Source organism: Mustela nivalis (genome assembly GCF_964662115.1).
Source record: "Mustela nivalis genome assembly, chromosome: 15".
In the NCBI taxonomy this organism is placed as follows: Eukaryota; Metazoa; Chordata; class Mammalia; order Carnivora; family Mustelidae; genus Mustela; species Mustela nivalis.
The window spans coordinates 65182267-65208861 of NC_139034.1; the positions used below are offsets into that span (position 1 = coordinate 65182267).

At 35.9% G+C, this 26595-nt stretch overlaps 1 protein-coding gene across 9 annotated transcripts in view; it reads right to left on the bottom strand.

The window, feature by feature from the left end:
* Nucleotides 1-26595, bottom strand: part of LOC309849073 (uncharacterized protein) — a 414440-nt gene that overhangs the window by 276856 nt on the left and 110989 nt on the right. For 5 of the 9 annotated variants that reach the window (XR_014303469.1, XM_082701296.1, XM_082701299.1 and 2 more), the window contains one exon: nucleotides 17226-17278. The exons of 3 other annotated variants lie outside the window; for them this stretch is intronic. Coding sequence is in view for 3 of the 6 variants with exons in the window: in XM_082701299.1 (XP_082557425.1) it covers nucleotides 17226-17278 (53 nt within the window). In the remaining 3 variants the exon portion in view is untranslated. Of the gene's footprint in view, nucleotides 1-17225; nucleotides 17279-26127; nucleotides 26291-26595 lie in introns of all 9 variants that reach the window. One more of the 9 variants, XR_014303468.1, reaches the window with a different exon arrangement.

Consider the following 26595-nt stretch of genomic DNA (forward strand, 5'->3'; position numbering starts at 1 on the left):
GGGAGAGGGACAAAGAGAGTCCCCGCTGAGCAAGGAGCCCAACATGGGACAGACTCCAGGACCTTGGGATCATGACCTGATCCAAAGGCAGACATTTAACTGACTGAGCCACCTAGATGTCCCCAAATTTCATAATTTAAAGAGAACATGTCCTGAATAAATCATTTGGTAACAGTTTTCATCTTATATGATGTAACCTTAAAACACAATAAATGTTCTTTCATATCAATGTAAATTTGTCCTCATATATCTCAGTAGTTTATATATTCTGCTGTACCATGGCCAACAATTATTAATATATTGATTTAAAAAAAACTCTGTATTGTCTATTTCTAATCTTGTTATATATTTTGTTTCTTCATTCTTTATAATTATTATAAACCAAACCTTCATGGCAATATTAATTTTTGGCTGAGTCATTTCTGCTTCTTGCTGTTTCTGTTTAAATTAGAGTTTTGATTTATGTTTGTTACCTTGGCTCTTAAATTCTCTATGTAATTTTATCCTTTAATGTCTGAACACTTATTCTAATAAATTTATGTGTTAATTATTTTTGTAACATACTGAACCACTTTTTAAAAAGTTTTGTGTATTATGGTTTAAATTTTGTTCCCTATTGTTTTATTTCTTTTGCCTATTATAATCTCACTCTATTTTCATCCGATCTTTCTGTTATGCCCCTCTATTTCTATCTCTCTTCACCCTTGTCCTACCTTTCTCCTGCCCCCTTTCTTTTTCTTTTTTTTTTTTTTTTAAGATTTTACTTGTTTATTTGACACAGATAGAGATATCACAAGTAGCAGAGAGAGAGAGGGGGGAAGCAGGCTCCCTGCTGAGCAGAGAGCCCAATGAGGGGCTCGATCCCAGGACCCTGAGATCATGACCCTAGCCGAAGGCAGAGGCCTAACCCACTAAGCCATTCAGGCACCCCCTCTCCTTGCCCCTTTTAAGAAATTTATTTCTGCTCTTCCATTTTACCTATGACCTGTATTTCTTTTCATTAGAGCTGTAATTTGAGGTCTAGATGTTGCTTTCAATCACTGGAATCTGAATTGTAAGAAAAGAAGTAATAGACCTAACGCTTCATGCTATATGATAACGAACATGGGCTCTGATATTTTATTTTATTATTATTATTATTTTTTCTTTTTTTTTTTAAGTTTTTATTTGTTTATTTATTTGTCAGAGAGACAGAGAGAGAGTGCACAGGGGAAGCAGCAGGATCGAGAAGCAGGCTCCCTGCTGAGCAAGGAGCCCAATGCTAACTTGATCCAAGGACCCTAGGATCATGACCTGGGCCAAAGGCAGATGCTTAACCAAAAGAGCCACAAAGGTGCCCCATATTACCTTTTTTTTTCCCCCCTAAAGCCATCTTGGATGTTCCATAACAAGACTTTCTTCACTCAGCCAGGAATATACTAACCTCTCATATCTTAAAGCAATCTTTATCTTGAAACAATTGTCCTGGGGAATGACAAGCTCTAATTGCCCAGTTTCTTTTCTTGAGTTTCCATTTCAGGATACTTAAAACTTTACTATTTATACTATATTTTCCTTATCCTTTCCCAGATCCTATTCCAATCAGATCACTTTTGTCCAAATTCACAGGAATTATGATTAGGGACAAGGTTAGAAAACATGCTAAAACATCTTTGCATTTCATAGGCTTATAAAATTTGTGATGCTCCACATTGTCTTTTTCTTTGTTAATTAAATTTGGTTTGGGTGCCTGGGTGGCTCAGTGGATTAAGCTGCTGCCTTCGACTCAGGTCATGATCTCAGGGTCCTGGGATCGAGTCCCGCATCAGGCTCTCTGCTCAGCAGGGGGCCTGCTTCCCTTCCTCTCTCTCTGCCTGCCTCTCTGCCTACTTGTGATCTCTGTCTGTCAAATAAATAAATAAAATCTTAAAAAAAAACTATTAAAAAATTTGGTTTAAAATAGTTTTATTTCTTTTTGTTGCCTGCTGATGTTATGATGCTTACAATTCAATAAGAAAATAAATTAAATCATAAAGGATTTGTTCATGTGCTACACCAAAGAAGATATGAGCCCAACATAATTAGCAATTAGGGACATACAAATTAAAACTACAATGATATGCCACTGTACCCTACTAAAGTGGCTAAACTAAAAAACACAGAAAATAAAAAGTGTTGGAGAGAATGTAGAGAAACTGGAACTCATACTTTACTAGTTTGAAATCAAAATAATACAACTACTTTGGAAAACAGATGGCAGTTGTTTCTTGGTTTTTTTAAATAAAATTAAGCCTATACTTACCATATGACCCAATAATCCCACTCCTGAGTATAAAGTAAAATGAAAACATATGCCCATACAAAGACTTTTACTCCAATAGTCACAACAGCTTTATTTATAGCAAGCAAGACCTTGAAGCAACTCAAATGACCATCAGTTTGTGCATGAATAAACAAATTCTGGTTTATCCATTCAATGGAATACAACTCTGCAATAAAACGGAGCAGACCACAGATGCACCGTCACACAAATTTATCTAAGAAGCATGATGTAAGAGAAAAGAGACAAGTACAGAAAACCACATTTTGGAGAGTTCTATTTTTATGTTATAAACCTATGGTTACAAAATGGAAATCAGGGGGATGTATAGAGACTATTTATTGCAAAGCTACAGAAATGAACATTTTTGGTAATGGAAAAGTCCTACTTCATAATTTTGGTGGTGATTACATAACTGCATAACTGTATATAACTGCCAAAGTGTATCAAAATTTATACTTAGTATTGTTGAATTTTATCAATTGCAAAGTAGACCTCTAAAGTTGATTCTTTAAAAAGCTAGAAAATAGGGCTAGGATTATGTATTTGACTGTTATTCATGTGGATGTGGAAGGGCTAACTTTCAGAACTCATTTATATAGCACATGACAAGAAGGTTTGGGGATCACCTTTTGACTACCGGCTTTTTAAAGCAGAAGGTTAAATAGTATATGTGATCAATCAAAGACACTGAAAAAAAAACTCCTCTGGCTTGACTAATTTTAGCCGCGACTATCCACGGTCTCTCCATGCTATCTAAATTCCTCAGTTTTCATAATTTGGAATAGAATATAAATTCAGGGATTAAAAGAAAATATACAAAACCCAGTCTCAGCCCAAATAAATCCAAGATTCCTGATTGTAGGCACAGCTATCATACAAAGTTAGGGATATTAACTGCACATCAGCTGCTCTGGGACTGTTTTAGTTTAGCAGCAACTTAAAAATGAAACAAGAATTCTAATTTCTTCGCATTCTTGCCAACACTTTTTTAAAAAAATAATAGTCATCATGACAGGATGGATTAAAGAATTAATTGTAAGACCTGAAACTAAAATATCTGGAAGAAAGCATAGTGGAAAAGTGACATTGGTCTTGTCAATAATTCCAGAGCTATGACAACAAAAGCTTTTACTAAGATATACTAGTTTTAGACTTTCCCAAATTTTTTTGACTTCAGGAAGCTATTTATATTATGAAATTATTCTAACATTTGAATTGCAATGCTCCTGTATCAAAAGGTTAATTCCAAATTTTTCCTCTCCTTCAGATATTTTTCCTAATATTTTAGGTAATTATTTAGAGCTGGGGTCTGGCTTGGCTGTAAGTAAAACTTTTCTTAGGCACCAGTATGAAATTATGCCAGTTTAGTAGAAAATTTTTTGTCAATGCTCAGGAAATAAATATTTTGTAAGTAAACAATCCCTGCTCCCCAATCTCCTGCCAAGTAATATGACAGAAATAGAACCATTGAGGTTAAATCTATGAAGACACACTGATATCCGAGCCCCCGTGGGTTTATTTACTGGTAACTAAAAGCAGTATCATTTTGGTATTTGTAGAATTTATCTTATCCAAATCCTGCCTCCCTTTCTCTCTTTCATTAGAGAACCTATATATGTTCAAAGTCTCACTATCTTAAAAAAAAGTCCTCCTTCGAGGCTGGGACATAAAAGAGATGCTTCTTTGCTATGCATATATTCATCACAGGAGAGATGTGTCTCTTTGAGCATGAAGTGGTGTGTCGGACCAATAATGTGAAACTTTTGCTTTTCTGCTTGAATTAAAATATTGCTCTGGGCTCTTACCCCACTCAACAAAGCACAGGCTTTTATTTGGTATCATTTTTATTGCTGCTCTGCAAGTTCTATTTTATTCCTGAATAAGGAAGTCATGCTGTGAAGTAAAGGCTCTGTTCACTTTAAAGTACCTAAAGCCTTTGGAAAATGGCTTTAAACCATGTTCTGCATCAGCTGAGCATGATAGAATTTATATAATTGTCAAAGTCATGGATTTCACCTTAAACTCTAAGCAAACCAAGAGAGTTCCAGAAATAACCCAACAAAATTTTCTCCAGGTATATTACACTTCTTTGTATGTATCTGATTCAGTATTCATAAAATAGTCAGTGGTAAGAAAATGGTCATCCAATTTATGTTATAGTAGATGCACCAGGAAACTCCTCAGTAGATGGGTGTATTTCCTGACACTGTAACTCTAATGTGTAGTAAGTATCAGTGGTTCTGGAGTCAAAGAATGTCCTGCAAGAAGGATCTAAGAGCTCCTGCTTATGCAAATGTTTTTAGAGCTTATTCTGCACTGAGGTGGTCAAAAAGAGAAATTTAGTATCTTTTCCATCCAATACAGTTTTAATAGCCAATACATGAAATTGCTGCTTTTTTTTTTAATTCATCTTCCTATTTATCTTTTCCAATGACCCTGCCACAAAATACAGTGCTTTCCAGTAGTTTAGGCAGAGAAACCTTTTCAAACGTCAGAGAGTATAACTTTTCTTTTGAGAATACTAGACAGATTGTCTTTTAGTTCTAGTGCTTTCTTTTAAAGCTGTTAAAATGTTTGATTGGTAGGCTAATGTTATTTTTAATATTGTGTCTCGATATTTGGATTCAGAAGTCTTCACAAATATGATTGATTCTGAATGGGAATACTAAGTATCAATTATGACCGTATTTGGCTGTGTGTAAGAGTTCCTTAACAAATGGAAGTTTTATTTTTCTTAGATAATTTATAGTTTAGGGATGAGTAACTATGGCTGGGACAAGTGCTTACACTCTAAGTCCCCTCTACTCTTTCTCTGTTTTTCTTGGCTTGCTTACCCATTGTCATAGGTTAGTATTCTCTCTTCTGTATCAAGTGTGTGTTCAAGGCAAGAAGAAGAAACGCAGAAGGAAAATATGCATATTAGCTGAAACGTGAGAGAGCTACCACTTTGATATCCTTATAGTTATACATTAATATTATATGCATTGATATTATGATACATTACATTGATAGAATCAGCATTGTATACAATGTAAATTCTATCAATGTAATGATATACACTCCTTATAGCTTTTTTCAGGATAAATATGAAGCAATATTTTTGTTTTGTTTTGTTTTAAGATTCTATTTTATTTATTTGGCATAGAGAAAGCACAAGCTGGGCAGCGGGAGAGGAAGAAGCAGGCTTCTCCTAAGCAGGGAGCCGAATGTGGGGCTTGATCCCAGAAACCTGAGATCGTGACCCAAGCCAAAGGCAGACGCTTAACCGACTGAGCCACCCAGGCACGCCTTGAAGCAACAGGTTTTTATGAAGCTATCATCCAAAGAAATATATTTTGTATATTCATTACATTTCATATCCTATACAAAAACTCTAAAAAGCTGAGGAATTCTTTTGAAAAAGAAAAATAAGATTCATTATTAGGCAAGCAAGCAACAATATCTGTCACATTATTAAAACTATGTATGTTACCGTCGTTCGGTAACTTGTAGTAACTAATTTAATAAAGCTAGTTGATGAAAATGTGTGCAGTTTTGAGTTAAAAATAACTATTCTCATAGTAGAAAAATATGTTGATAAGGAGTAACATGAAGAGTTTTGAATAAACTTTGATCTAGCTGTATTTCCAAATAATGCTGGTATCTTATAGTATCAGATACATGTGCTAAAAAGACACCAGTTACTGAGTTAAAATTTTGCATATTTAGTGGCACTTGTTTTCCAAACTTCCAAATGAAGCAAATTATCCCTGCAAAAAATCTTGATATAGAAGGACAAAAGCTATAATAGATAATAACAGTATAGTGTCTTTAAAAGTCTGTATTATTTAATAACTCTAACCCCAGTGAACATTTTTTTGTATACACTTGTATATTATCACCTACAAAGGCATATGAACATGATTGTTTATACTTACTTACTAGGAAATATTTCTTTCATTTTTGCTTCTTTTATCTATCCCCACATGAATTTCTGTGTGAATTTCTGCTATGTAACTTTTTTCTTCTTCCCTCCCCTTCCCTTCTTCCCTGGATCACCCCCAGATAAGACTTTCCCTTATAGCTCAAAGCTTCCTGCACAGTTTTTGTCATGAATATTATTTTCTCCAAATTCTCTATTCTAATAATTCTCACTTTTCTCACTTTTTCTATACATGAAATTCTTACATGCAATCTCTCCTATTTACTCCTTGATGCCTTGACGCCCATTTGAGGACAACAGACTTCTGTCTCTGCCATCATATGAACCTCAACTCTAGACAAATTCAGTATTTTAATGCTTTTTATACATGTCTTTTTATACACGTCTGAGAATCCATTAGCTCTAACTCACTGCGCTTTAGAATTAATAGTGATATTTCTCCTCTAGCCAAAGCCAAGATGTCACAACTCTTCTTTCAAGTGATTGCTATATAGCCTTATTCTTCATCTCTCTGATTTTTTTCCTGTTAAGACCACGCATATTTGTCTTTACTTTGATTTGACTGTACACATTAAGAGGTGAACGTTTACTTAGTATCTCTTCCCTTACTTGACATCTCCCTGATTCTTTTTCTTCTCCTCTTCCCTCTCTTCCTTTTCTACAGTATTCTCCATTGTTTCCTCTTCAAATTCCTCATACTTTATAAAATTTTTCCTCTTTTATTTATTTATTTGGCAGAGAGACACAACTTGAGAGAGAACGCAAGCAGGGGAGTTGGAAATGGAGAAGCAGGCTTCCCGCCAAGTAGGGAGCCCGATGTGGGGCTCTAACCCAGGACCCTGGGATCATGACCTGAGCCAAAGGCAGATGCTTAACAACTGATCCACCCAGGTTCCCCCCCCCATTTTATAAGAAAAGATTTGCCAGTTATATTTTTATATTGGAAAATAAGATGAAGGATTAGAATAACTTTCATTTATTTATCAAAATATTATGTTATTTCTCTTATATTTTATATCTAAGTTTCTTAAGATTTTTTAAACTGTCAACTCCAATTTCTCATTCACTATTCCCTCCCTCTCTAGAATTTGATTTCCTTCCCAATAACCACATTTCAACTGTTCTATAATTTTGCCTATGATTTTCTCCCACTAGATACTGCCTTATTTAATTTCATCTTTAAAATTTGCTATTCCTATTATCTTTCTCAAATCACCTTTCTTGACTTCTGTGATACTGTTTGCATTTTTCTTTATTTAGTTTCCTTTCTTCCTTTGTCAGTGTCTGACGTCTCTCTATTCTGCTTTAACAGGCACCTCTGGTGGTATTAGTTACTGGATAACTCCCATAATTTGCATCTCCAGCAGAGCACCCTTCTACCCTTCTATTCTTTTTCCTTGTTACCTAATAATTTCTCTCCTTAGATATACATTTATTATCTTTCCCATTTCAGGAATGATCTTTCTGAATTTCTCTATCTCCATTAACAACCGGCACCACTTAGTGGATGCTTTATATCTCTGATTTTGTTTGTTTTAAAGATATTATTTATTTATTTGACAGAGAGAAAGATCACAAGTAGGAAGAGAGACAGAGAGAGAGAGAGAGAGAGAGAGGCGGAAGCAAGCTTTCTGCTTAGCAGAGAGCCCGATGTGGGGCTTGATCCCAGGAGTCTGAGAACATGACCTAAGCAGAAGACAGAGGTTTAACCCACTGAGCCACCCAAGCGCCCCTTGTTTTGTTTTTTTAATTCAGCTACCCTTTTAGCCCTCTTTTCTATTCAGCTCACCCTCTTCTATTCACTTATGAGATCACGTGTTTAACTTACCCCTAAGTCTGAAAGATTTAAGCCATTCTTCCTATTTCTATAGTTCTGACCTTCTTCCAGGCCGCTATCTTCTCATGTGTGAGAAAATCTTTTGGCTGTTCCATGTTCACAGTTGATTCTGGATGACAATGCCATAATAACCCATGCTGAGTGCAATATTAACAGAAGTCAGTAGCCATTTCTCTTCATTATCTATGCTATCAAAGCACGCATTCTTTGAAAAGTTAAGACTCTATTATACATATATTTACCATTTAAACTTTAACTGCAGGCCAAGTATTACCTATTTGGTCAAAATAATACTTGTCATTCCTCTCAATCACCTCACTTGCTCTTATCAACAAGTGGGTAAATTGCCACATCATTTTTAGACTCTTAAGAATAAAAAAATCAGATTTAAACATGTCTTCCAAGCCTATAATCATGCCACTGTCATGATTTCTAATTCTATGTTCTTTTGGTTGCCATATGATAGAAAAAAAAATCATCACCTTTTATTTTACAACATTAATACATACTATTCTACCTAGATTCCTATAAAATAGCTATTTAAACTTGATATTTATATATCATGAAATAAACAGTTATATAGGTTTGTTAAGTAGAAACTTTTAAAACTCATATATAGGCTATACATTTTTGATAACTGCTAAGTAATAATGCTGACACTCCCCCCCCATTTCATCTTTTAATTATCTTGTATCAGAAGAAGAGAATATTTTAGAATGTAGTCTCATCTTTTAATTTAACCTCAACACATGAAAAATAAGTTTCATTACAAAAATAATGGTAAGAGTGCACCCGACTGAAATTTTGTCCAACTTTCTACAGAACAGCTGATATAAAGAAACTGAGATAATTTTGTTTATATAATATGCTTCTTGGGGAAAAATCAAATTTGGAAAAAAATCTAAATATCTTAAGAAGGAAGAAATTAATCAGGTTATACAGTGCAAGCAATATAAAAGTATATCTGCCTCCAAAATTAACTTCAAATATTCAGTAATATTTTATTTTCATATGTGTAGATGCTAAGCAATTTCAAGTATCTCATCTACTTGCTAAAAGGTAATTTTTAGCATTGTTATATTTTGAATACATTTTAAAAGGATAATCTATGATTTATGCTAATAGACTAAAAACTCATACTTTCTGGTACATTAACAAATCTCATTTCATCAATTTGGAAGTTACTCTCATTCTCTATTAAAAAGTGTGGACAGTCCAATTTTTTACATTAATTATCAACTAATCCCAACCTTTCCATTTATAACCTCACATCTAATTCATCAAATTAAATAATTTAATATTGCAGGATTTACTCCTCTGAAGTTAGACAATACGGGTATACAACAAAATATATATCAGTTGTTTTGTAATGGGAAACTATCACTTCTCTTGCTTAAAGAATAAAAAAGAAATGTTATTAAAATATCAGAAAGTATGACATGTTTGTTTTCAGTTTCCTAAGGTTAATATGGTTTACAAAGATTCATTATTCTGTCTATTTAAGAATACAACTAACAACTTTTCTATTTTAGCTGCTACTCCTTCTGCTTAGAGAAGTGTCTGGCATACAGTTGAAAAACCACCCACAACAGGGTGATAAATGAAAGAGAAGCTTCCTATGGTACGCATGACTTTAAGGGAACATTTTGAATGCAAGTATATTTGTGAAATTTTAGCCCATTGTAAGACTTTATTTTCTAAGGTGTATGATGTGGGAGAGAAATATTTCTATGCATCATGGTGATCTCTGAAATAATCAGGTTTTAATTAATTCAAGTCACAGAACTCTTCAAAAGAGAATAATTACCTTGGAAATTATCATTAGGGTGCATTCAATTACAACATAGTCATTGTGTTAAAACCTAAAGAAATACTTAAATGTCACATACCCTTTTGTACAATACTTACAAATCCAGGGGTATTTCAGCAGTATGGAATAGTAACTTCACCATTTTCCTAAAAATTAGGATGGTGAGTCTCTGATGGAATTTACCTCTTTCTAACTTTTCTGTCTCTGCTTATGTATCTAGACATGTATATATTATATGGGCCGATTATTACCAGCACTGAGAAGTAAGTCCCTTAATTGAAGAACTCACAAAAAAAGACACATTCTTTTCACATACCAAGAGAATTGATTCCTGGACTCCTGCTGATATTTGAGCAATCTCAAAGAAACACACACATTTTATAATATGGATATAGGCACATAATATAATGCTTGGCACTGACTGAGCACTCAATTTTAATGTGTTTTTCCTCATTCCTGTTTGTCTAAGCACTACTCCTCCTCCAGCTCTGATGGCTATAAAATGATTATCACTAACTTGGCATAAGAACAGCTATAGGGCCAATAGTGATTAAACAGTAAACTCTGTAGCTGAAAGAATACTTGGATCAGTTACCTTTTACTGTGTAACCAAACACCAAAACAAACACCACCAAACTAAACAAAAACACTACCACTTATTTAGCTCAAAATTCTGTATATCAACAAGCAGGCTATGCTTAGAGGAGCAGTGTTTCTGTTGGCCTTTCCAACAGAAACGGGTTCAACTTTGTACCCGTCATCAGTAGCCATTCACACAACGGCTCTGCTTCTCCATTTGATTAGTGATTAGTACCGACACAGGAGAAACTGGGTCATGTGCCATCCTGCAGGCTGGCATGGGTTTGCTCATGGCCAATTTAAAGTATAAGAGCAATAAGACAAATTAAGTCCTGATGCATAATTATGAAGTCTATGTGTCACATAAGCTAACCTGGTCCCTTGGCCAAAGCAAGTCACATTATCAAGACTAGGATGAGTGAAGGCTTTACCCAAGGACTATAAAAAAAAAATAATAATAATAATGCTAGAGACTGAATGTTTATGTCCCTTTCCAAAATTCATGTGTTTAAACCTAATTATCAATGTGATAATATTTGGAAGTGAGGTATTTGGGAGATGGCTAAGTCATAAAAGTGGAAACCCAATGAATGGGATTAGTGCCCTTTTGAAAGAAATCATGGAGTGTTCCCTTTCCTCCTTTGCCATGAGAGAGCACAGCAAGGTGGTTGTCTAAGAACCAGAAAGTGAGTCTTTATCGGACATCAAATCTACTGGTGCTGCCCTGATCTTAGACTTCCCAGCCATCAGAACTGTGAAAAATAAATGTTTTTTGTTAAAAACAAAACCAACCAACCAAACAAAACTAGCATGTATTGACGGAGGACCTATCCAAGGAGGTATAATTCAGGGAAGAAAAAATTGGAGGCTATAACTTCAACAATTTTCCACATGAGTAAAAATAAATGACATGCTATAAATAATGGAATATATTTATTTATTTTTTTTAAATCTTGAAATTGTTTTTTTTCCAACAGAGGGATATTATACACGCCCTCTCTCTCACAGAAACCTTAAACTCCTAGACAGTATATAACACCCGGAACCTCTATAGCGTTTTTAGGTTAGAGAGATGGACAGTTATTAATAACTATATGAGATGAATAATACAGGCCAGAAAACAAAATAACAAAAACTGTTTGTGTAGGCAGGATAGATAAACATGAATCATAGCCAAGATCTGGAGGGGATTCTTAATGAAAGCACCCTAGATACTGATATCACAAGCAACTTTATAAACCTGAGAGTGCTCTCCTACAACATATAATAAATTTGTAAACTTCCTTTTTTGAGAATAAGTTTATGGTATATCAATGAATCCTAAAATTACTTTTATAAAATTCCAAATAAAAAACCTTTTTCTAGATATTGTTACTTTAGATCTCTAGGGCTTGCATATCCCCTTAATTTTATAACTAAAATGAAGCTAGGGATACTTGGGTGGCTCAGTCGGCTGCTCAGCCGTCTGCCCTGAGTTGTCTGCCTTCAGCTCAGGTTATGATACCGGGGTTCTGGGATTAAGCCCCTCATCAGGCTCTTTGCTCCGTGGGGAGCTTGCTTCTCCCTCTGCCTGCTGCTCCCCCTGCTTGTGCTCTCTCTTGCTCTCTCTCTCTGACTAATAAATAAATAAAATCTTTTTAAAAAATGAAATTAAATTAAGCTAAATGCATAAAGAAAGTCAGGTAAAATCAGCCCTTTAAAGGTTATCCAGATTATACCATCTAAGTATTCTATACAGTAAAACAAAATGTCACATAGCTTATTGATTAGAAGTCAGGGTCCTACCTCCACATAGTCTAGCTTCACATCTAGCCCAACTTAGTAGCTGTGAGACTTTAAGCAAGGTACATATTCTTTTTAGTCCCTAGTTTCTTCATTAGATGGTAATAAAGATACCTATCCGTAAGGTTTTTTTTTAATGGTGAAATGAAGTCACATGTGGCAAGGACTGAGTACTCAGTAGATTTTATCTGCTATTGATGGCCAAATGCACTAAAAGGGCTTAAAGTAAAGAAATAACTGCTATCACGTAATCTGTAGCAAATGCTACTGAACTTTCCCATTGTTCTCTCAAGAGATTTCCTTTTATATGAGAATAAATCAGAATAGCAAATTTAGTGTTATTTCATATTCTTCAAACTCCATTTCACAGAAACTAACTTAAGAGGAAAAAAAATACATTTTATAAAGTAATTGTAGTTTAAAGTGTTATAATGTAATACATTTCCAACACTGATGTTACCTGCTAATTAACAAATGTAAAATATTCAATAAGAAATACTTTCTTGCTTAATCTGGAGTAGTGAGAAAAATATAATGACATTAGACAAAAGAATAGAGTAGAGTAACAACAGAAATGGAGATACATATGGAAATTTTTTTTTTTTAAGTATTACTCATTTTACTATTCAAGAATAGGTTGCTTTTAACAGAGGGGACACAATAGCATAATCTCACGTAGGTAACCACCTATTAGCAGCTCTGAATCACATGACATATATGGGATTTTAAAGAGCGACTAAATGCAAGTATATGATGCTGGTTCTGAGAAACTTTTTGAACCAGTTAATGAAATACAAAGTAAGGTGCTATATTTTTTCTTGGAAAAGTGAAAATTTAACTGAGAACTGAAAATAAGGTCAATTTTCTAGGTGAAAGCTAGACCAAGTGGAACTAAATGTTCCAAAATTCTGGTGGCTAGAAGGAGCTGAACACATTTGAGGCACCACAGAACAATTTTGCCTGAAGTAATGAGGTGAGAAGGGAGTATGGCCAAACGTAAATTGGAAGAAGACAGAATCAATTAAAGGTATTTCAGACCAAGATAAATAGGTATGCTCCTTAATTTAAGATTTATTTATTTATTTACTTGACAGAGATCCCAAGTAGGCAGAGAGGCAGGCGCAGAGAGAGAGGGGGAAGCAGACTCCCTGCCAAGCAGAGAACCCGATGCGGGGCTTGATCCCAAGACCCCGGGATCATGACTGGAGCCAAAGGCAGACGCGTGAACCCATTGAGCGACCCAGGCTCCTTAATTTAAAAGCAAAAAGTTTTAAAAGATAACGATAAGATCTGATTAGTGACTAAAGGAGACCATTCCGAATGTTCTTGGGGATAAAAAATGGCAATAAATAATAGATTCAAGGAAATCAGAGGGATTTCATATTTTTGGAGTGCCACTGCAAAAAATGATGGTGGCTTCTATGGAACCAGAAACATCACTTTACACTGAACAGGACTTCATAACTGGTTTGATTTGTGGCTGATGGAGGACAAGTCTTCATGATCCCCAGATTTCAGATTTGAGTAACTGAGATACTGAGATGGGAGAGTATGGAGGGAGTACAGGTTTGGAGGAAAAAGAGAAAATCACGAATTCATTGTTGAACATAGTCAGTTTGAGCTGCCTTTGAGGGGAAAGCTGAATAGAAACTAAAGGTGAATCTGAAGAGCTGCAATACAGAAAGTTCTAGAAAGAAAGGGGACCTCAGCATGGATCTGAAAGTAAAGTGGAAAAAGGGAGCATAATATGAAAGGAGTTTAGAAAAGTGTTTAAAATAGGATTGAATATTCAAATGTATTGAAAATTGTTAAAGTGTAAAATAACAAATGTAATTAAAAGTTGCTGTTGGATTTTTTGACAAAAGTCAACAGAATCTTGGAAAGACCAACTTCCAAGTGTTGTGAGCAGAAGAGTACTGGAGGTATTAAGAAGCAGGAGCAACACACATAACCCTCTCAAGACACTCTGGAGGGGAGAAAAGAGAAGGGAGAAGGAGAGAGTTGTACAGACACCTGCAGATGGGGTCGCTGGCATAACTGAATGTTACTGGGGAATGCCTGTTTACCAAAGTGTGTGACCATGCGAGACTTTGTACAAACAGAACTAAAAGTGAGAAAGAAAGACTTTGATACAGGAATGTGTTTAGATATGGTGGCAAGAGACAGATAAAATTTCTACCTGGAGGTTTCTCTTTTTTCTATGATAAAGCAAGAGAAGCAAAAAGGGGGCCAGAAGTCATAAGATAATTGAAAGAAAAATAGCATAACAAAGAAGTGTGAGCTAACTGGAGAAATGTGGCAAAACTGCTGAGGAGGACAGAGGATTTATAGGACTATGTATATACATACCAGTCGTTGTCACTGCTGTTTTGCGTTTTTGTTTTTACTTATTAGTACTCAGCTTCGAGGGTGGGATATTAACTAGCATGCTAGCATTAGTTAATGCTAGCATTAACTAGCATGCTAGACCATAGTCTATCATTGCTGAACAAACATTTTTTTCTGCTTCTAGACACATAAACAAACAGCATTTTCCAGAGTTTCTGCATCATATAGGACCCATTTAACTAGTTCTCACAAATTAAATGCACAAAGATGTGATACATTATTCTGGTTCCAAAGCAGGTAAGAAAAAATATGCCTTCTTAACACATGTTCATAGCAACTTGAATGAAAGGAGTCAGATGAACCTCTAAAATGACTACAAGGAAAGTCCCATTCTTCTTATTTCAGCAAACTACATTAAACAGAGATAAGACAGTAATAAATTTAGTTGTGATAAGCCACTGAGATCTGGTGTTGTTTTCAAATGGGAATTGTTCTAACTTAACAGATAAAACAATAGATGCCTCTCCTAATATATTCTAATGTTAGTTTAACCATATGGATTCTATAGGAAAATAGAAAGTTTAAGGTAATTTTCAGAGAGTAGTTGCAAATAAAATCATGAAAACTATGATGGGAGAAGGGAACTGAAAATAGAAGATTTATAACAGATATTTAAAAGATTGTTAGTCAATTGATTGACAGTCCCAATGAATAATTAAGGAATTGGGCTAAATGTAGGAGAGTAGGACATGGTTAAAATAAGGAATGCATTATTAGTGATTAGTGATTTTAAAGAGTCTTCTTCTGTATAGCCTGATGAAAAAAAAAAAAAAAGGAAAAAAGATCCTTGGACTTGCCAAAGGAATGTGTCACACAGCTAAAGGGGATGTTTAAATGGAAGCTGCTCCTGGGAAATCAGGAGTTATGAGGGAGACAGCAACAGTGGGAGTGTTCAATCTTTAAAGAATAAAAAGCTTTACCAGGAAGATGGACTATGATGCCAAGGAAAAGAATGTGGCAGCTGCTGATGAGGCCAGAAATGCTTAAAAGAAAAGGTACATTTATAGGAGGTGAAGAGCACTTTTAGAAAGACTCGCTCATTAGAAATATTCAAAACGAGGATAGTTCAGGAGCCCACAAGGCACACATACACACCACACACATATTTTACATTTGATCCTAATTGTCATTTGGAGGAGAAAATTATGACTAGCAGATATCAAATTTGGTCTGGAAGAGTCACTCAGTATAAAACGTGGAGTCAGTATTTCATGTGGCTCATTAGTAGTGGTAGCTGGAGCATATGTCCTACAGTAGTAGCATAAAAAAACAAGTGAGAGACATTTGGTCTCTCTCAGGACAGGAGGCATTGGCAGTTATTCTAGAGTATAGTCAAGTGAGAAATACATTATTGTAACATTTGTACAATATTCCTCTCTGGAAAGCAACTGCCTTTTATTAGGGGCTAGGTCTTAAGTTTCATGGAGTAAAAAATGTGAGACCCTGAAATCATGATAACAGAAATTTCTGAAGTGAATAAATAATAAACCTCTTTTGCTTGAGTAATGAGAAGCTTTTTAGAGATGTGTGGGGGAGAGGAGAATACAGAATTGGAGGATGTAGGGTGAATGAGATCTTGGGAGACTAGGTAACCATGTCGTGTTAAAGGTCAAGTGGTTTGGTAACTAAAAATAAGAATAAAAATTTAAAAAATTTAAACAAGATTATATAATATACAATTTGACTTTGTTTTACTGCTTTGGACTGATTCCTTTCCTTTGACTTCAACATCTTTGGTAAAATCTTTTAAAGTCTCTTGTGTGAGTGGGTATTTTTGGGAATGGGTAGAATTTCAGGAAAAGCTTTATTTTCTGATTTCAGTCAATAAAAACATTTGGTCTAAAAAGATAAAAGCACGAGAACAGCACTCTAGATGCACAGGTCACTATGAAATGTGATTCTTTAGAATCCTCAAAAACCTTGAAAAGGACTTTGAATATCTATGGCTTATGGAACTTGGATTCCAGCCAATAACACATATAGATCTACAGGAGCAAAGTGGGCCTCACCGGTAATCTGATTTACACAAATAGAAACTATCACTGCAGGTTTGGACTTGCCCTCTTCTGTTGACCCAACACTCCCTGTGGCCTCCAAACGCAACGTATCCCAATTACTACACACTGCCACCTTAGAAAGTTGTTACTATTATTATCCTCAGTTTGAAGATAAGGAAATTCAAGCTAGGAACAATTGAGTAACTTGACTAATTAAATATATATATATATATATATATATATATATATATATACACATATACATATAAATGTGTATATATATTAAAGAAGTCAAACTTTGAAGATTTTATTTATTTATCTGACAGAGTCAGTGAGAGAGGGAACACAAAAGGGGGAGTGGATGAAGGAGAAGCAGACTCCCCGCCGAGCAGGGAGCCCAATGTGGGGATGGATCCCAGAACCCTGGGATCATGACCTGAGCCGAAGGCAGACGCTTAACACCTGAGCCACCCAGGCGCCCTGAAAAAGCCAAACTTTGAACCAAGATTTCACTATGTCCAAATTCTTTTAGCCCAACAACTATATTAAAGAAGTTGCTTAAATATTACTAAATACACATGTTAAGTCATAAAGACTTTTAGTCTTACCTTCATATGAATTAGATAAGACACACCCAGGTTCTTCAGACACAAGTTCGCGTCTGCAGAAACACAAAATCAAACAGAGATTCTCTTAACGTTTATTGAGCATCCTTTGTGTCCAGTATTAGGCTAGAAACTTTTATATATGCTGTTTTTTATTCTGCATATCTGCAAAGTCCTGACCTGTGATTAAAGGAATGTATGCTTTCAGTTCTCTCTGTGCCACTGGTGGGTGTTCATTGTTCTATTTAAAGATGGCTGTTGAAACATCAGGTGCTAACTGCGGCTGAGGTACAATGTGAACTAACTGGAGGTCATAGGATCGTCATTATGCTGCTTTAGCTTCACTTAGCCACATATTAAACTTAAATTACCATTCTGAGACAATTACCTCTAATATCACAGATATATAAGCAATCAGGCAAGGATCAAGAAGAAAATAGACCTCAAAGTGTTTCATGCACTTGACAAATATTTATTAACGCATACTATGTGTCAACTACTATTCCAAGGTTGGAGATAGAGCAATAAATAAATCAGAAAGAGGTTCTGGCCTGTTGTAGCTTACATTCTAGGGGAGTGTATCTACCTTTACTACATTTTGTAAAGGACACTACTTTGGTGGCAAATACATGGGCTTTGCAGCAATCACTTGTTCATCCCTAAATCTTTTCTTAGATTTCACAGTTTTCACTATAAAATGAGGGCCATTCAAAGCATTAATTACAAAGCATTAGATATACATTTACCAGATATGCAAGAATTTATTTTTCCTAGCAGCATCTTATTCTTGGAAACCAAGGTGCTATATAAAAGTACCAAAAGGTGATGAGTCAGGTGTTGCAAGTTTTATTGATAACTATACCATTTAAAACCATGTGACTCAGGGCTCCTGGGTGGCTCAGTGGTTAAAGCCTCTGCTTTCGGCTCAGGTCATGATCCCAGGACCCTGGGATTGAGCCCCGCATTGGGCTCTCTGCTTTGCGGGAGCCTGCTTCCTCCTCTCTCTCTGCCAGCTTCTCTACCTACTTATGATCTCTGTCTGTCAAATAAATAAATAAAATCTTAAAAAAAAAAAAACATGCAAAGCCTATGCTATGAAATCACTTTCTCTCTCTGAAGCAATGTTTCCTCATCTGTAAATTGATTCTAGCATTTCATTTCTTTCCTTCCTTCGTCCCTCCCTCCCCACTTTCTCCCCCCCCACCCCCTTCCTTCCTTTTAGAGAGAGAGCAAGGCAGGGGAAGGGTCAAGGAGAGAGATAGAGAGAATCCCAAACAGACTCTCCATTGAACATGGAGCCTGATGCGGAGCTCAGTCTCACCACCCTGAGATCATGACCCGGGCCAGAATTGAGAGCTGGAAGCTAACCAACTGAGCGACTTAGGTGCCCTGAGTCCAGTATTTCTGCTTCTATAGATTAGAGAGCTGTTCTGAGGATCCGTTAAAAAAATTATGTAAAATTTATCTCAAAACTGCTCTTCAAATATAAAATTGCTTGGCACACAGCAGGCATTCAATAAATATGTGCTGACTGAATGGAGATTTTATCACTTTTGCATCTAGGACTGAAGTGTTTTAATTCATTGTAGAGATAGAGAACTAGTATTTGAAGGTAGCAGGGTGACTCATTCATATTTGACAGATAATCACACTGCACTGCCCAGTTTAATTATTTATCTTTGTAGGGAGCTAAATTTATTATAGAAGATGAAGGGCAACTTGCACAGCCTTTAGCACTGTGCACTGATCACAAAAATGGAACTCTGAACTCCGTTAAATGTAATATAGAAAACAGAGCCAAGTTGAAGCATGTGTTCACTGCTGAACCTCTAACCCTTCAGTTACTAGTTTTAATAAATGCTTTGTAAATATTTAGTAAATATAAATAAGTCAAAGCATTCCATAGATTTTATGGAAATAGGAAAGCTTTTGGATCACAAGTGACTAAATCCTAAAATCAATAAAAGACATTTGCTAAAGTTATGATTATGATACTATTTTCAATTACATAGCTACAGTTACTATATTGATTATATGCATGGGTACACAAAAGAAATTAAAAAGGAAGTTGCCTAATCAGCAGTTGGATTTTTCACTGTAATTGCTTTCATCACCAACTTACTGTTTTCTATAGATCCCCTAGATCAATGTGACATGCTTTCCTGAGTGATATTCTCAATCAGAACTCTGATGGCTAAGATATTCAATTACTATCAAGTCACGTTAGTGGTCTCAAGCCCTTAAACTGCCAAGTTTCTAGGATTTCCACCCCATTCATGATCCTTAATGGGCATTTGTTATTTTCTCCTCTGATAACACTTGTCTAACTATCAAAGAAGAATCAACCTGAAATACAACACGTTCCAAAGATCCCCTGAGTTGAAGTCAACAGCTACTGCTTCCCATGCTGACTTAAAGGAACATGTTCAATCAGACTGGGACCTCCTTAGACACCAACTAGAGGATGATAATTGTTATTCAGTTTAACCTATTTCAAAAATTACTGTGTGACTCTTGGGTATAATGTTCTTCATAGTTTTTCATTAAGGTGAGGAGAAAGTAAAATACATGAATAGTTATTTTTATATAAATTGTTATAGCTGATAAAGGGGATCACAAAAAACTGCAATGGGAGATATGAATTCAGAGTGGTATAATATAGAAAAACTTTGTGAATAAAGAGAGTCATCCTGGCATGTAAATGAGATGTGGATTTGGGAAAGCAGATCTGATTTAGGGGAGGAGAGTTTGGGCAGGAGGAACAGTTATACTAAAAAGAGAACCCATCATATATTGAGGATGGTTTAAGGTAAAGAGGTGGGTAATGAGGCTGAAAAGTTAGAATGGCATAAAAGAGCAGTCTGTTTTCAGAAGAATAGGTAGAGGAAGGCTGTTCAGAAGGAATTTGAACTGAAACATAGAAAAAAAAAAAGGCAGTGTTGCTTAGTGCTACCCTGTGAGTGGTCTGTGGATCAGTGTGGATCTCGGATGTCACCATTCAATGAGATAAAAATGGAAGATGAGAGCATTTAAAAACCTTCGCAGCATTTTGACAAAGTATAGTTATGACTATTTTTTTTAACTAAAGATTTTATTTGAGATAACTATAGGTTTCATGCAGTTATAGGAAACAATATAGCAAGATCCTATGTATGCATTACCAAATTTGACCCAATAACCAAAACTCTACTGCAATCTCATTACCATGATATTGAAATTGATATTCAAAATACAGACATGTCCGTTGAACAATATTCCCACAGGTTGCCCTTTTAGATCCACACCCATCCTCCTCTTGTTCCTGCTCTCTCTTTAACCCCTGGAAACCACTAACTTTTTTCTCCATTTCTATACCCTTTTCCTTTCAAGCATTTTCTATAAATGGAATCATGTAGTACAGAAACTTCTGGAATTCTGATAATAAAAAATAATATTACTAATCTATGTTTTTTTTATAAATTTCATTTTTAGTGTATTTTTACTGCATTTTACAAAAAGACTGGCCCACAAGATTTGGGGGGAAAAGCCTCCTCTCCTTTTTAACCACAAAAACTTTGAGAAGCACTGGTGTGGTGCAGTAGCAGCACATGATAAATGAAAATGTGTGGAAGTGACAAGGCAGAATAAGGCTGGGTAAATGTTCCTGAGTGGTCAGGCTGGGTTCTCAATTATTTATTAGCCTTGAGGAGAGAAAGTTTCTGCACCTCCCACTGCTTCCTTTAAGTTGTCACCCTCCTCCACTGCTGCTGCTACTGGAGATAGTCCCTGGAGGCTGCAGTGTTCATTGACAATGTTGCCAGAGGTAACTTACACTGAAACTGACAACCTTTATAGCAACACTCTGGAAATGCTCCCAACAGCAGCTATCAGTGTAATCTTGGTCTAACTGGACTCTTCGGCATTCAACTCACTTCTCTGACTTGACGATGTCATTTGTTCTTGTTCTTTTCCTGTATCTCTGATACATCCTTGCCATCCTCTGTGCTGACTTCTCTTTCTAAAATTTACCCTTGAATGTTCTATTCCTAAACTTAATTCCCTCTAACCAACTAGTTATAAATTTGTTTTTGGTCATGGATCTCTTCGAAAACACGAGAAAAAGAGTATGAGCACCTTCCCCTTTAAAAATGCACATGAATACATACACTTGACCTAAAAAGTAACTTTACATTTGTCTGCAAGATATATCAGGATAAAAATCACCTTTCGGTCAGTTAAGGTAACATTCCTTATAAGGTCAGGACATTATATAGAAATCTCTGAGGATAGTTATTCAGCCCACATTAGAAGGAAAGCTATAGGTTGTTGAATTTCCAAGAGGGAAAAATAAGATAAAGTGTTTTCAGGCTCCTGGAGAGATGTTACTTTATCCCTGGGAAGGTCAGAAAGAAATTCTGATGTGTGAGACAGAAATTGCTAGAACCAGTTTTGCCCAACTCTTTCTTCCACAGCTATTTTACACCTTGGAAAAGTATGTGAACTAAAATCAGTGAGGGATAAGGGCTGCAACCATAAGATGCCAGGCATTGGGCAACCGTAATATTGACAGAGTAGAATCATCTATCTATGAAGAAACACTGCACTCTATGCTGAGATCTAGACAGCGATGTATCACCTCAGCAGTGATAAACCTGCTGGCTTTCAGGAACAGTCTTTAGTGGTTTCTTCATGACTTATGAGGAATATAGACATACCTCATTTTATTGCTCTTCACAGAAATTGCAGTTTTTATAAATTGGCTTGTGGGAACCCTGCCTCTAACAAGTCTATTGGCACCATTTACCCAACAGCATTTGTTCACTTTGTGTCTCTGTATCATATCTTGGTAAATCTCACAATATTTCAAAATTCTATTCATTATTATATATGTTATGTTGATCTATAATCAGCGATCTTTATGTTACACTGTAATTACTTTGAGGCACCACTAACCATGCCTATATAAAACTTCTATGTATGTGTTCTGACTGTTCCCTGATACACAGTTCCCCCATCTCCCTCTCTCTTCTCAGGCCTATTTCCTGAGATCCAACAGTATTGAAATTAGGCCCATTAGCAATCCTAAAATGGCCTCTACCTGTTTAAGTGAAAGGAAGAATCAGGAGTCTCTGATGTTCAATCAAAAGCTAGAAATGATTAAGCTTAGTGAGGAAGGCATGTTGAAAGCCAAGACAGGCTGAAAGCTAAGCCTCTTGTGCCACATAGCCAAGTTATGAATGCAAAGGAAAAGTTCTTGAAGGAAATTAAAAGTGCTACTCCACTGAACACACGAATGATAAGATAGCAAAGCAACCTTACTGGTGATATGGAGAACATTTTAGTGGTCTGGATAAACCAGTCACAACATTACCTTAAGCCAAAGCCTAATCCAGAACAAGGACCTAACTCTCTTCAATGATGTGAGGACAGAGAGAGGTGAGGGAGCTGCAGAATAAAAGTTTGAAGCTAGCAGGGGTGGGTTCACGAGGTTTAAGGAAAAAAGCCATCTTCATTAACATAGAAGTACAAGGTAAAGCAGTGAGTGAGTGCTGATGTAGAAGCTGCAGCAAGTTATCTGAAAAACTAATTAAGAAATTATTGAAAGCTGCACTAAACAACAGACTTTAAAAAAAAAAATTTTCCCTCAGTATAGTTGACATAATGTTACATTAGCTTCAGATGTACAGCCTAGTGATACATCTCTACACATTATGTCATGCACACAAGTGTAGTTACTATCTGCCACCGTACAATGCTATTATAATACTAGTCACTATACTCTCTATGTGGTACCTTTCATTCCCATGACTTATTCATTCCACAACTAAAGCCTGTATCTCCTACTCGCCTTCACCCATTTTGTCCATTCCTCCCTGCCCCTTTCTTCTTGAAACCACAAGTTTGTTCTCCATATTTATAGGTCTGAATCTGCTTTTTGTTTGTTTATTCATTTGTTTTGTTTTTAGATTCCACATAGGAGTGAAATCATGGGGCATTTATCTCTCTCTTTCTGATTTATTTCACTTAGCATTATACCCTCTAGGTCCATTCACAATGTTGCAAATGGCAAGATCTCATTCTTTTTTTATGGCTGTGCAATATTCCTGTGTGTGTATGTGTGTGTGTGTGTGTACACAACAATCTAATGAATGGCAGATGTTTGCAAATAATATATCTAAAAGTGGTTAATATCCAAAATACATAAAGAATGTATACAACTCAAAATCAAAAAAAGCAAATAATATGACTAAAAATGGGCAGAGGACCTAAATAGACATTTTTCCAAAGAAGACATACAAATGACCAATGTATACTTGAAGAGATTCTCAATATCACTAATCATCAGGGAAATGCAAATCAAAATCAAATCACATTACACTTGTCAGACTGGCTAGAATCAGAAAGACAAGAAATAGTAAGTATTGGCAAGGACTTGGAGAAAAAGGTAGTTTCATGCACTATTGATGAAAATGTAAACTGGTACAGTCATTGTGGAAAGCAGTATGGAGGTTCTTCAAAATTTAAAAAATAGAAATACCACATGGTACAATAATCTACTACTGGGTATTCACCTAAAAAAAATCAGAAACATTGATTTGAAAAGGCATATGCACCCTTGCGATTATTCCAGCATTATTTATAATAGGCAAGAAATGCAGACAGCCAGTGTCCGTCAATGGATGAATGAATAAAGAAGATGTGGGGTATATACACACACATGCACATACACACACAATGGATAATACTGGACAACAGGTTTTCAGTGTACACAAAACAAGCCTTCTATTGGAAGAAGATGCCATCTAGAACTTCCATTACTAAAGACAAAAAGTCAATGCTTGGCTTCAGTCAATGCCAGCTTCAAAGGAAAGCTGACTCTCTATTTAGGGGTTAATGCACAGCTGGTGCCTTTAAGCTGAAGTCATTCTCATTGACCATTCTGAAAATGCTAGTGCCCTTAAGAATTACACTAAATTCACTCTGTCTGTGGTCCATAGATGGCATAACAAAGCCTGGAAGACAGCACATCATTTTACAACATCGTTTACTGAATTTTTTATGTCAACTGTTGAGACCTACTGCTCAGAAAAAAAAAGAAAAAAAGAGATTTCTTGTAAAATATTACTGCTCATTGACAACGTACCCGGTCATCCAAGAACTCTGTTGGAGATGTACAATGAATTAATGTTGCTTTCATGCCTGCTAATACAATATCCGGTCTACAGAATATGAATCAAAGAGGAATTTCAATGTTCAAGTCTTACTGTTTAAGAAATACACTTCCTAAGGCTATCGTGTCCATATACAGTGATTACGCTAATGGATCTGAATTTCAAAGTAAACTGAAAAGCTTCTGGAAGGGATTCATCATTCTAGATGTCATTAAGAATAATTGTGATTCAATGAGATACCACCTCACACCAGTCAGAATGGCTAAAATTAACAAGTCAGGAAATGACAGATGCTGGCAAGGATGTGGAGAAAGGGGAACCCTCCTACACTGTTGGTGGAAATGCAAGCTGGTGCAATCACTCTGGAAAACAGCATGGAGGTTCCTCAAAAAGTTAAAAATAGTGCTATCCTATGACCCAGCAATTGCACTACTGGGTATTTACCCTAAAGATACAAACATAGTGATCCGAAGGGGCACGTGCACCCGAATGTTTATAGCAGCAATGTCCACAATAGCCAAACTATGGAAAGAACCTAGATGTCCATCAACAGATAAATGGATGAAGAAGATATGGTATATATATACAATAGAATACTATGCAGCCATCAAAAGAAATGAAATCTTGCCATTTGCGACAACGTGGATGGAACTAGAGGGTATTATGCTTAGCGAAATAAGTCAATAGGAGAAAGACAATTATCATATGATCTCCCTGATATGAGGAAGTGGAGATGTAACCTGGGGGACTTGGGGGGTAGGAAAAGAATAAATGAAACAAGATGGGATCGGGAGGGAGACAAACCATAAGTTACTCTTAATCTCACAAAACAAACTGAGGGTTGCTTGGGGGAGGGGGATCAGGAGAGAGGGGTGAGGTTATAGACATTGGGGAGGGTATGTGCTATGGTGAGTGCTGTGAAGTGTGTAAATACGGCAATTCACAGACCTGTATCCCTGGAAATAAAAATACATTATACGTTTATAAAAAATAAAAAAATAATAATTGTGATTCATGGGAAGAGGTCAAAATGTCAACATTCATAGGAGTTTGGAAGAAATTGATTCTAACCCTAACGTGTGACTTTGAGGGGGTCAGGACTTCAGTGAAGGAAGTGACGGCAGATGTGGTGGAAACAGCAAGAGAACTAGTATTGGAAGTGGAGCCTCATGAGTGACTGAATTACTGCAATTTCATGATACAACGTTAATGAATGAAGAGTTGATTCTTATGAAAGAGCAAGGAAAGTGGTTTTATGAGACAGAATCTCCTGGTGAAGATGCTATGAAGATTGCTGAAATGACAAAGAAAGATTTAAAATATAAGTTGGTTAATAAAGCAGTGGTAGGATTTGAGAAGATTGACTCCAATTTTGAACAATGTCCTACTATGCATAAAATGCTGTCAAACAGCTCCGTATGCTACAGAGAAATCATTAGTGAAAGAAAAAGTCAAAACATGCAGCAAACTTCGTTGTTGCCTTATTTTAAGAAATTGCTATAACCATCCCAGCCTTCAGCAACCACCACACTGGTCACTCAGCAGCCATCAAGATTGAGTCAAGACCCTCCACTTGCAAAAAGATTATGACTCACTGAAAGTACAGATAATAGTATTTTTTAGCAATAAAATATCTTTGAGTTAAGATATGAATCTTGTTTTTGCAGACAATGCTACTCCACACTTAAAGACTATGCTATTGTGTAAACATAATTTTTGTAAGCCCCGGCAAACAAAAATTACATTTGACTCACTTTATTTCGATATTCACTTTACTCCAGTGGTCGGAACTGAGCCTGTAGTATCTTCAAGATGTGCGTGTACTGACAGAAAGCGTACGAAGAGTGGATCTGTTCGCTTCTGGCAGGCAGGAGCTGGATGCCAGATAAACATCTGAGGATTTTGTAAAAAAAAACTCTGAAGTGGAAAGAATATGTAAGACATAAGGATAGCTTTGAGACTGATTGCCGTTGAGGTAATCAAGGAGACTGAAAGGAGTGTTGGAAAAATTAAATGGATATAACTTCATATTTCAAATTTTAAGTCTATATTAACTGTGAATAAATTATTAAAATATGTATATACAAAGAATTAACTACACAAAGATTTACTGGTCTCTTGAGCTTATATTTAAATAGAAAATTAAATATCAGCTCTTGAAATAATGGCCAGAAATCAAAGTTGACAAATACAATTATAATTTTGCTCAAAATTATTTCAAT